Source organism: Phlebotomus papatasi, chromosome 2 (assembly GCF_024763615.1).
Source record: "Phlebotomus papatasi isolate M1 chromosome 2, Ppap_2.1, whole genome shotgun sequence".
Taxonomy (NCBI): Eukaryota; Metazoa; Arthropoda; class Insecta; order Diptera; family Psychodidae; genus Phlebotomus; species Phlebotomus papatasi.
In genome coordinates, this window is record NC_077223.1 from 65,894,519 (window position 1) to 65,907,816 (window position 13,298).

General features: G+C 31.6%; 1 protein-coding gene across 2 annotated transcripts in view; it reads right to left on the reverse strand.

The window, feature by feature from the left end:
* The window catches only part of LOC129803884 (protein bric-a-brac 1-like), a 372,561-nt gene that overhangs the window by 42,719 nt on the left and 316,544 nt on the right, over positions 1 to 13,298 (reverse strand). For both annotated transcript variants that reach the window (XM_055850754.1, XM_055850752.1), the window contains one exon: positions 4,591 to 4,648. In XM_055850754.1, coding sequence (XP_055706729.1) covers positions 4,591 to 4,648 — 58 coding nt within the window. The remainder of the gene's footprint in view (positions 1 to 4,590; positions 4,649 to 13,298) is intronic.

The window sequence follows — 13,298 nt, forward strand, 5'->3', positions numbered from 1 at the left end:
ACAAGACATCAATTGGGTATGACAGAGTGAGAAAAAAGAGGAAAACCTCCTACCCCCAACCACTTTGAGTTTACTCTTTTTTTTCCCAAAGTACCATCACCATCTCTCCTGCCGTTTGGACAACATCGGATAAAAGCTTTCTTCGTGTTACATTTTTAAAATTTCTAATTAAATTTTAATTACTTATGTTTTCTCCATCACGCTTTTAATTTAATTTTTATTGTTTCACTTTCTCACCCTCTTTCTCTTTCTCATAATTTTTTACCATACCATTCCAATCGGTGTATTGGCAATTTTGCAACACCCACTGATTCTTAAGGCATCTCCCTTCAATATCTCCAAGAATTTCCAGGCTTTATTTTAAAATTAGAGAACAAGGAAAAACGTAACAGGGTTGATGGGTAATGAGATTGCATGTTTTTTTTTATTAAAGAGTTTGTTATCGCAAGTGTCGTCAATTTTAAAGATAGTAACTTATGACTGGAAAACAATTGAAAGATAGTAGGGGTCATTTTCGTATTTACCCAGGCTATAAATAGCTAAGTCATTGAATGGATAATACACTAATAAATTTTCTATTTCGTCAATTTGATCAATTGCAAATAGAATATCACTTCAATATTACAGTAAAGAAAGAGAGGCGATATATATTAAAGTTTTAGTACAGACATGTACTAAATAAAGTAAGTATAGAAATATTATCATAATTATAAGGACTTTATATTTGTTTTAAAATCCTGAAACATCTCTGTTTCAATCAATTAACATAAGAATTTACTAATATTGAAGGATAAGTTTTAGATTTCAAGGCTTTTCTTAAAAAATTAGTACTGGATATTTAATTTTTGACGAGAAATATTATAAGTGCAATAATATTAAATTATGGAGGAAGTTAATAATACCTTTTTTCTGGACAAAAAATATTTATATTTAGAAAGTAGGAGTTTCTAAAACATCGTTTTGGTAAGCACAAAGTTCTAAATAATTATTAACCAACATTGCTTAAGAATATTCTTGCAATATTGCTTCCTTATTTACTTTTTATTACTTTCTGATCCACTTTATTATTTTTGTACACTGTTTTTCATTCTTTTTCGCTCAAAATACTCACGAATATTTTTAGTACATGCATGTACTAAATATTTAATACATATTCCTGTTTTTAAGTGTCCTCAAATTAAAATGTCTGAATTATCCCAATCTATCAGTAAAAACTGATGCAAATATTCCATCTTAGACAAAGTGGCATAGTGTAAGCGCTCTACTGAAACCTTGAGATGTTGAGAAATTTTCCTTTGTTTGAAGAAGGAATAGGAGGAGTATTGAAGAAGCCAGTATAATGTGAGATTGTAGGGTGAAATTGCAAAAATATAGATTTTTTAATTAAAACATCCCCCCAGCTGATGTGTTATGACCGCAGTCTACATGAGGGTGTTGTGACTCTTCCATTGTTACACGACCAATCTATCGGAAAAGGGGAAGAAAGAGAGAGAATCCATACTCGAGACACCCCCACAAAAAAGGGTTAACATTCGCTCTTTTTTTTCTATAAGAATGCACGCGAGAGGAGTCACGGAGGGATGGCCAGAAGAATGGTATTTTTTATAATTTAAAATCAATTAACATTTATATAAAAGCTTCCATTCTGCACCCCTCTAACTCCTCGTACTCACTTTTCTCACTCTGAAATACACAAACATCGAATGTCTGCACAAACTGGTGCCTACATCCTCAATCCACATCATTACCTTTCTCTCCCAACCTCTATTTTCCTGCGTTTTTTGTTTTTATTTTTGAGAAAAAAAAAACGGCGCGTAGAACGGAAATTTCCATACAACTCTGAAAAACTGAAGGGGTTTGAATGCAAAAGGCAAATCAGACTCCGAAAAAGTTATTCATAAACACAAAATAAAGAACACCTATAGTAACAAATTATAAATTTTAAATCTAAGGGCCTTGACAGACCTGAGGATTAGCCGAGAGAGGGCTTATAGTGTAATTATATTAGAAATAATGGTTAAACTGCATTTCCATCATTTTCCACTAAAAGTCGTCTCTCGGCTTAAGTCGTAAGTTTGTTTAGGGCATAATTGCGATTGAATCTGTCAGTTTCACTTTCGACGCATTTTGACGTTTCGTAATACACGAAGTAATATGAGTAAAAACGAATCCTAATGATTGTATCATTACGATTATCATCGACAGAAAAAAGACATACAAAACGAAATTTTTCCGGCAATGTTCGCGGCAATTGGATAGCTGGAAGACAACTGAACGAAATGTCGAAAAGTACAGGTTAAACTTAACTGAATATCAGATTTTTGAGCTTTTTATCCAAAAGGAATATCTATATAGTGCCTTGCATATCGAATAAAATCAATTTTCACTATTTTTTGCATTGAGAATTAAATTGTCTCGCTAAGCAAACGACTTAACGAAGAAACACCTAAGGAGCAATTTTAGCGATATTCAATTTAAATTTCAATTTTAACAGTGTTTTTGTTATTTCTACACTGTATTTTGTGAAATTGTTTTTTCTCTTCATCAATTTTCTTAGTGTTTAGCAAGATGATCCTATTGAACGAATAACGAACTATTGATCGATTGTCGTTCTACTTGCCACTATTTGACATCCCACTTAATGAAGAAATTTGAGAGTTAAAAAATTTTAACGAAAGTGAATTAGTGTTTAGGGCAAAGTGATATAATTTGGAATTAGTGTTACAAGTTGGACAATTCGCCGATACAAGTTGAACATGGCTTTTTTCTTGATAAATACAGTACAAAATTTGTTTTTATGCACAAGGAACCGAATTATAAAACTAAAGCATTAAAAATATACAAATAAAAATGAAGTACTAAATTTATCAAGACAAAAAGACCTGTCCAAATTGTACCACTGTCCAACTTATACCCTTTACCCTAAAGCTCACTACTATTTCGTAGTTTGTCTGTTTTTACAATGAAACTGCCTTCTTTAATTAATTACACAACATTTATTACATTATTTTTAATAAAATTACGAAATATCGATCCACCTTCGTTTGATTTGCGGCCATTTGTCGCAATACGTAATCCTCTTAACGAAGAAAATCTAAAATCAAAATCTTGTGAAAGTGAGTTTGAATTTAATCCCAATGACTCTGACATACCTTTTAGATCAGAAAAATTTCATGAAGTCCAAATTTAAATCCCTTTCTTAAATGTTTTTCATATGCCTGTCTATCCTACTCTTTCGGGTTCCTCTTCTTCTTTTGGACATCACACTAAATTAAATTTCGTTCAACCAAATTTCGAGTACAAAAGAAGCAGATAGACATATGCAAAATATTTGAGAAAGAAAAGGATGTTAATTTAGATTATATGAAATTTCCCCGATTTAAGAGGTATTCCGGAGACTTAATGGCTCCGGAACACCTTTTAGAACAGGAGAACTTCATGAAATCTAAATTCACATTTCATTCTCTCTCAAGCGTTTTGTATATTTCTATCTCACTCCTTTTCACTAGTCTTCTTTTTTAAACATCACAAGAAATGCTATTTAGTGCAAACAATTTTTGAATGCAATGAAAGGTATAGAGATATGGAAAACGTTTGAGAGAAAGATATGCGAATTTCGATTTCATGAAATTTTTTTGATCAAAAAAGGTGTGCCATAGGCATAACAGTATTTTATAATTTGTCTATTACATTTGCAATTAAGCTGCATTAATATTAATTCATTACACTCATTTTTCATAAGATGACGAAATATTGATCGCTTGTCGTTCATTTTACCATACAAGCTTCTTAACGAAAAAACTCGAGAGTTCAAATATCTTAACGAAAGTCAATTTGAATTTGAATCTTAACAGTATTTCGCCATTTCTCCACTGTTTTTATTAAAACTGCCTTCCTTGTCATCAATTACATTAATTTCTTAATAAAATTATCCTAAGACACCCAATGACTGACATTCAATGCAAAAATAAATGAGACACATCCGACTTCAATGGAGTAGAAAATGTATCTTTCTGTGAGAGATGGAAATTGCAATTTGTATTAATATTTCTCTCAATTGCCCACCCATATATTTCTGTGCCGGAGATAATTTTTCCTTCCACTTTTGCAATACCATACTAATTGATTTAAATATTCTATCGACATACATGAAATTATATTCTGTGATTTTCGTTAATATTTCAACTTCCTTCGCAAATCAATTTCACGACGATTATTGAATTAAATACAAACTCTGTCTTTCACTTTGCAGAAAAAAAAGGAATTTTAATAGCTGTTGGAATTGGATTAATTGATCAAAGGAGAATTTCTTGACTTTTAACTGATAATTCTGATGAATTTGAACAATTGTACTTTTTTTTATTGCAAAAATGTTCTCATTCATTTTAAGGCACTATCCCACTGATGCGACACGATACGATACGACTAATTAATGGTATTTAAGTAATTGATTTCAGTAGAATAGGACTTAATACACATTCATTCATAGCAGTTATAGCATTTATATACAATTATAGGCAATAAAATTTCAAAATAAAGAATATATTATTATCATTAATTTATTAATAAAATCTCAGAGTAGAAACCTACCTGCAATTGAGGACGTTGAAGCACCTAACCAAGCATGTGAATTTTCCAAGAGTTTCGCCTGCAAGAAAAAGAAGAAAAAATAATTGCGTGAGTTTTTTTTCTGCTGGCTTAGAGTTAGAGCAAATTAGCATCTATCGAAAAAAAATTGTTTTCACTATATAATTTGGCATCAATATGCAAAATACTATTTTATTCCATCGGATGATGTCTTCTTTTTATTATTTACTAATTTTTGCCACAGCAATGCACAATTTTTGCTTCTGTATTCTTGAAAATTGCTCTTGTCTGAAAATGAGGCTCTTTTTTCTTTTTTTTTGGGGTTGAAATCGCCTGATTGTATGATTGAATATCCATAAATTATATACAATTGAATGCATTTCATAATGCCACTTTTCATCCACTCATTACTGCCATAAAAGATGATTTTAAGCAGGGCGATACAAGAAAAAGGGGGGCACATCTCTTCGTAGATTCATCGTGGAATACTTAATATCCCCAAGAAGCAAGAAAAAAAGAACCCAGATAATATTTTCCTCCATCCTTTTTTCTGTGTGTGATTCCAAGCTCCATGACCGCTTCTTTGATATTTCTTTTCTTTTATGTATAACATTAAATTCAAGGAATTGAATCTTCAAAACTCAATTACATGCATTTTGTGGTGAACGATCGACCTAAGATGGGCAGCCCAAGCGGAAGGTGGAAGAAAAAGGCACGAACAACTCGCACCCAAGAGAGCATTCAAGTGAATTTTATATCAAAAATGCGTACACAACAAATACATATATCAAAATGAATATCAAAAAATTATAAATTGAGTTTCAGAATCGCCCGTTGGAACTTGTAATTTTCTCTCTTGGACTTTGCTTTGGTTTCAGGCATTTTATTTTAATCTTTTTTTTTTATTTTTTGGTGTTGGCAAAAGAAGAAAAATTAAAAAAAGAATCTCGTCTCAAGGATTCGCCCTTAAGCCTTCCCTCTTCCTCTCTTCACACGGCCCAATTATTATTTATTGTTTCTGTGTCAGTACTTTTTGCCACATATAATCCATAGTTTCTTTCATTTTTTTAATTCATAATTCAAGGTAAATTATATTATTTATTTTCGTATATCTGACATGAATCTTCCTTTATCACAAAACTAAAAAAAATCAAGATGGAATTACTTGATACAATGAAATTATATCGTACATCAATTACTTTTGTAAAATAATAAATTTACAATAAACTTCCTCCCCAATATTTCGCCCTATTCTCTTATACCACGGTATTATAGTAAAAAGTAATACAGAAGTTGTAGTGAGTGTGAGAGGAAAAGTGAATGATTGACTGTGTGCAAAATCGTTCAAATTATTGAAATTATAGTTACAATGGGTTTGAATCAATGACTCATGGCACGAAGGCACCCCTTTTTGCCATTTTTCACCTTTCCCTTCGCGTCGGAATGGGTAGTTTCTACTGAAAAATGAATAAAAATCAAACCACGAGTACAGGAGAAAAGCTTATGAATAAGATATATTTTTGTGTCGTTGTCGCCGATTAAATGTTATCCACGAAAATGAGGATATTTTCCACTCATTCAACACAATGACAGCAGACGCCAGTCAATAAAAGTCACTGACGGAAAAGTTATCAATTACCATTCACGGATTTTATTAATTAATAACACCTAGGGAGAGAAAATTGCTTTTCTCAGCACCTTTTTTGCACACATATACAGTGACATTCAGTGGTTATTTGGGAGGCTATTGAAGAATTTTGAGGTTTTTTTTTTAGTCGGATCAAGATATTATTAGAAAGAATATTTTAAAAAATCATATAGATACAATACACTGAGAGACCAAAATACAAAGGATTTCAATTTAAATTTACAAAATTTTCACTATTTTCTTTAATGCAAAATTTTGACAAAATCCAAAAGAGTCAAATTTACCTTCTTCTGACGTTATTATAACGTCAGAAGGATAGTGGTAAGCCAAAAAAGGTTCTATGGAATATAAATTACTGATAAATTAATTATAAAATAATTAATGATAAATTAAAATACTGATTAAAAATTTTCAAATAATAAATATGTAAATTATTTAATTTTTGTTTCTCTATTGAACAAACTGCAGACTTCATAATTATGCCCAACGCACAATAACATTTGCTTTGTAAACACATTTCTAAAAATGCTTGCAGGAGTGAACGAGACGATTAGATCAAAGTTTCATTTCAAGAGGTTTTAGAGACTGTGACGGTAATGATTTTACGGTCAATATGACCAACAATTTTGTAAGAAATATATTATCAATAAATGCTACTTGGGATAATCCACACCATACAATTCTTCTCAGTGTTTTGCCCTTTATTTCTTGAAAAAGTAACGATGGAAAAAAATTCCAAACGTAACATTCTTCTAATGTTCGCTCAAGGTTCATGCAAAATTCGCAATGAAGTCATTAAATTTGCACATGGTAGAGCCAATTTAATGTGGTATGTTCACAGATGGGAAAATGAGAGTGGAAGAAGTGTGGGCGGAAATTTTCGAGGGTTCACACTGGGATCCGGAACGGTTGATGACATTCCCACATGCCGGATATTTGGAACATTGCATGAAGATAGTTAGTGGTCTCTTGGCGGGAAAATCGTGTGGTTTATAGAAATATATTCAGAGGCTGTACTCACTTATTTGCCACTTTTCCGGAACACATATTCTTGCAATCTTCTGAGGTGAGGGTTAAGATTGCAGAGAGTGTATGGAAAGCCCTTACCCTACTCTTCAGTTCTTTTTTTTTTTTTTTGGGAGGTTGAATGGATGATTTTGGAGTGTGATAATGTTGGAGAGAGCTCTAGGTGCTCAACACTCCAACAGCATAGACTGCAAAATGTGTACAGAAGTTTTCCCTACGAGACAGTCATTGGAGTCTCCATGACGCAAGTGCTGCAGGCATGGAGAATCATCTGTCTTTTCTGTGGACGCCAAAGGAGGGGAATGTGGAGACCTTCTCTCATCTTCCGACTAGACGACCGCCAGACAAGAGAGACACAACTCTATCCACAGCATACCACACTCAACTCGTCGTAGGTGTTAAAAGCTCTTTTTGCCCGAGAGTGGTATTCTGGTGCCACTTTGAGAGCATCTTTTGATTCATTCTTCCTACATCAGTACCATTAAATCACAATATCTCAATAAATCTTCTGACTTTAGGACAGAAAAATACATCAACTGTTCTTTTGGTGAATTATTTTGGAAGTTAGCCAAACAGTTGGATTAATTGCTATTTCAATTTGAAAATATTTGTCGGTTAAAGTTTAAAAACTGATGGTGGGTCTATTGCTGTCTTGCGGTGAGATAGATAGAAGAATAAAAAGTTATACAATAGACTCTCTCAAATTCGGGCATTTAGGACTAAAATATCATCCGAATTATAGAGAAATTCAGGCCTGAAATTGTTTGAAAAAATTCAATTTTTTTCAAGTAATAAAAACCATAACAAATTAACTGCTGCCCAAATTAAAAAGAAGCCCAATCTTAAAAGAACCGAATTAGCGAGAGTATACTGTAAGTTAAAAAAGTGTACTAAATCGTAAATTCGTTTGTCAGAAATAGTGTAGATGTAATGTTACTATATTTCCTTATTGGTTATTATTTTTTTCTATTCCTTATTTGTCTGTTGCCGTTCTATTATAATTAACAAGATTCTGGAGAAGAAATATTCATATAAACGTGATAATATTTCTTCAATTATTTATTATAAATAACTACAGTTCTGTCTCTCTATATGCACACTCTCTATATGCACAGCTTTTGTGTCGGTTGCATTCAAAATCAATTTGTTTACATTTTGACAAAGTAATAAAGAAAATTATTTTCTTGGTAACTAATTTTTCTCGTTTTTAATTATCTTAATTTTATTTTTTCTGTCTCATATTATAGATAAAATAACACAGGAAATTCTATAACAATAAAAAAATAATAATTTATTAAAAGAAGGAGAAAAACCGTTGGGAATTTCAAAAAAAGTTGTGCATATTCAGAGAGAGAACTGTAAAAAAAGTACCCAAACTGTGCATATAGCGAGACAGCACTGTAAGATCATTGTACACTGAGAGAAATCCGAAAAAGTTAAAATAACATCCCGGAAATGTTAATTTTACCCTACAATATTGATCCGAAAACGGTGTAAATATTAGCCTTTTTAGGTGTATTATGGGTTAAAGTTATCCTTCTTCCATGATGATTTTACCCTTAAAAGGTGTAAAATTAACATTAAAAAATGTTGATATAATTTTACATCCAAAAAGTGTTAAAGTTATGACGAAAAAAAGTTAATCGCAGCTTATTTTTTTTCTTAGTGTATCTTAAAAGCAAAAATTAAATTTGAATTTTCACAGTTATTAAGTGTGTTGCATTGTTTTTAATCGATATCGTTCTGGAATCAATCAGACCATGAAGATCATTAAAAAGAAATAAAACGATCTTTTAAGTGTAATCTTTTAAGACGTTTTAAGTGTCGCTTTAACTTTAACATTCCACATAAGGCTTTGAATTTAAATCTATTATAATATATCCATCACTACCAATTAGCTATACTAACATCTGAAATAAAAATTATAATCCTAATGAAAAATTACAATTTACAATTTAAAAAATAAAACAATTAAGAAATATGTGATTTTCTTGATGATCTGTTTTTTAGGGGAACTGTACCTAACTTTGGGCGGCTTGGAATTTCGACCACTCCTTTTGTTCTCCAAATTTTCACGAATTATTAGTTATTACATACTCTAAACATTATACAATGCAACAAAAAAATACAAAAAATGTCACTTCGACGAATGAGATGATATGAAAATTTCCAGAAGTACAAGGAGTTATGACAATAAAGGTGGTCGAAATATTACCCAAAGCTAGGGTCGAAGAAGCGTCTCTTCGACAGGGAACCCCTATTGACACTTTTGTCAAAATGTTGAAATTTATTTAATGTATCTAATTAAATGTGAGTAATATGACGTTTTTTTGTGTAATAAACTTTTTTCTAAAAAGAAAGATGTGCAAATTTCATATCCCAAATGGTACAGAGTAGAGTAGGGCGTCAATAGGTCTTGACATGAGTTCATAAAATATCAATAGGTATTTTTTCATCCCTATGTCATTATTTTTATTCTTTTTAGAATGTTTTAGGAATGATTTCAGAGAAAACAAAGATCTTAGCTCCTTAAAAAGGAGCAACAAAAATTCAATTTTTATTAAAAATAATTCATTTCAATCTTAAGACTTTGACGCTTGCATGCAGCTATGCCGAAATTTGGTACAATTACCCCATGATATCTAAGAAATAGATACAGTAGAACCCCGTTATAGGCCATTGCGCTACAGTCCACAATTTATCGACCGTTGATTTCAAAACACTGATTTTAAGTTAGGTTATGTTTTTTTAGTACGCGACATGCAATGTTGTGATAATTATTTTAATATTTTTGGCAAACTATTAAGTAGTTGTGATAATTGTGATCCATAATGAAGAGAGCGAGGACAAGTCCCACAATCGCAAAAGAAAGTGGAAGCCGTCGAGCAATTTCAATACTAAAAGTAGTTGATCATTCTAAAAAATGACATGGACTATAGTGCGACCCAAGTGTCAAATCTGGAATCAAATAGGGCCTATAGCGAGGCTCTACTGTATCAATCTAAATTTGAATTTTTTAACGAGCTGATTCTTATGTGAAAATTTATCAAACACTCTTAGAAACTTGATCTTGAATTTAAACTTATCTTTGGATGACCGTCACCATCTTATGCCCTAGACGCACTTACGACTTAAACCGAGAGACGGCTTACCGTAATTATAATCAAAATAATGATTTGATTAAATTCCCAGTAGTTTCCCACTAACTAAGCCGTTTCTGTGCCTAAGTCGTAAGTGTGTCTAGGGCATTAGATCTGTAACAGGTCTCATCTTGAATTTAGGTATTAAAATTTATTAATTATATTTGTTTACTTCATTTTGTTGCAGTCTCCTGAAGGCTTTTTTATTGCAACTTGAATAAAGCAGTCTTCAGCCTGGAGGTTTAGCTCAGTTTCCGAAGGTCTCAGAATCCTAAAGGGCAACTAATTTTATTGATTTTGCAGAATCTATTAGTTCATTCTATCTTATAATCCAATCTTAAGTTAAATTTTCTAAAATATCTTGACTGATAAGGAATTACAACAGTTAAGCCTTAGATCTGAAGCCTGTATAACCTTTGAATGATAAAGAAAGCACAGTAATGATCGACACTGAAGATCAGATCGTATCCCCTACAAAAAACAGATTTTCTTAAAGTCATTCTTTGCTTTTAACGAATATTTTGAAAAACATATTTCGTAGCGGCGAATGATCTTCATAAAATTATTTTATTTTTTTTGGAGTGACAATCCATCTTTCATTGTAAATCCCTCCAGTGCTTCCCTTACATCAGGTGCCCTTTATATCCAATAAAATTTCTTACAAGGGGAGGAACCCAACTGTCTCCCGCGGATCGGGACGAAACTTGGCATGTAAGTAGGGTCCATATAGAAACTTAACCAGCCACTGGCTTTTTACTGTGCGGCCATTAGAAGTAGTCATTGTGACCATTCATAGTCATGAATTTCTTATATATGAAAGATTCTTTTAACATTTGTTGCTATTTTTCTTTGACCTGAAAATGCGTTTTAATGATGTTAAAGCTTGGTTTGTGAGTTACTGATGAACGTCAGAACCCTTTCATGCGATACACCTTCATGGTAATGTCATAGGTCATCCGAGTAAACATTATACTTTTTCAAGGAAAATAATATTTTTAATATCAGCGAATTTTTCTTTCAGATTATTTAAAAATAGCGAATGGGAAAAATTTCTCATTCTTCTGTTCCTTCTTTTCCTCTTTAAATTTTACTGCTGCCGGATTTCTTTTTCTTTCTGGTAAGATCCACATTGCATACTTTTTCGTCTTCAATTTTTTTTTTTACAAAAATATTTATTTTTTATTCATATGTCTGCCATTTTTTATTCAATTTTGATGAGTAAGTAGTCGTTAGAGAGGCCCCAATGAGCTCTATAACATACCCAAAAATCATAAAAATCGGAAAATTACAACTGTCAAATTTTCAAGGTAAAAAATAATTCTTCGGCTGAATTAACGTTTGACTACATTAACAGCGAATTACATTAAAATTATGTGGTTAGTTTTGTCTATATGAGTTTTAATTTACTTTTTAAAATTCTACTTTGAAATGTTAGGAAAATATTAAAAAAAAAACATTAATAGTTTGTCTGAAATTTTCAAAAATACACATTTTCTATACAATATAAAAATATTGGATTTTTTTTATCATAAGTAATCATTATCATCAACATGTAATTTAAAATTTTTGCACAATTTCAGGAAGAACACAATTTATTAAAAAAAAAAATATAAGAAAATTTTGATACCTATTTAGCGTTACAAATTCCTTCATGCGAGATATCGAGTTTGGAAATTTTTGGAAAACTGCATTTCCAGACTGCACTGACCCTATGATATCATTAGGGATCTGCGAAAGATCTTCCAAGCTTGCAAAAAATTGAATATGAACTATTGTATTCTCCTACTCTATCTTTTATTTATTCGAACAATGCAAATATTATATATAGATATTAGACTTCCTTGAATATTAATGGAAATTACGCAAGATTATTGCAGTTATATTTTTATGAAATATAATTTTTATGAAAGGGATACTACTTTATTAGAAATAAAAGAATTTCACGATATGCTACTTTAGGTGATTTAGGACAGAAGATATGATCTTCCAGTTGCATTTGGTTTTCTGTCTATAACTGCAAAACTACTTGACCAAATTTAAACATTAATATTTATATGAAAATGAAACGTCTCTATCCGCTCTATAATTTTGTAGAATATTTAAACATCATCAAACCTGCTCTAGTAGCGCTAAAATCGCTTTGAAAGTTTTGACCTTGAAATTTTGACAGTTGTAATTTTCCGATTTTTATGATTTTTGGGTATGTTATAAAACTCATTGGGACCTTCCTAACGACTACTTACTCATCAAAATCGAATAAAAAATGGCAGACATATGAATAAAAAACAAACATTTTTGTAATACAAAAAAATGAAGACGAAAAGAAAAAAAAAGTAAAAGAAATCCGGCAGCAGTAAAATTTAAAGAGGAAAAGAAGGAACAGAAGAATGAGAAATTTTTCCCATTCGCTATTTTTAAATAATCTGAAAGAAAAATTCGCTGATATTAAAAATATTATTTTCCTTGAAAAAGTATAATGTTTACTCGGATGACCTATGACATTACCATGAAGGTGTATCGCATGAAAGGGTTCTGACGTTCATCAGTAACTCACAAACCAAGCTTTAGCATCATTAAAACGCATTTTCAGGTCAAAGAAAAATAGCAACAAATGTTAAAAGAATCTTTCATATATAAGAAATTCATGACTATGAATGGTCACAATGACTACTTCTAATGGCCGCACAGTAAAAAGCCAGTGGCTGGTTAAGTTTCTATATGGACCCTACTTACATGCCAAGTTTCGTCCCGATCCGCGGGAGACAGTTGGGTTCCTCCCCTTGTTAGACTAATTTCCTCAAGAAGTTTTTGTGTGTACCAACTACCTTGAGCCTACCAATGCCCATGCCCACCTTTAGCATATAATTAATTTGTTCACTGCACTGTCGCACAATTTT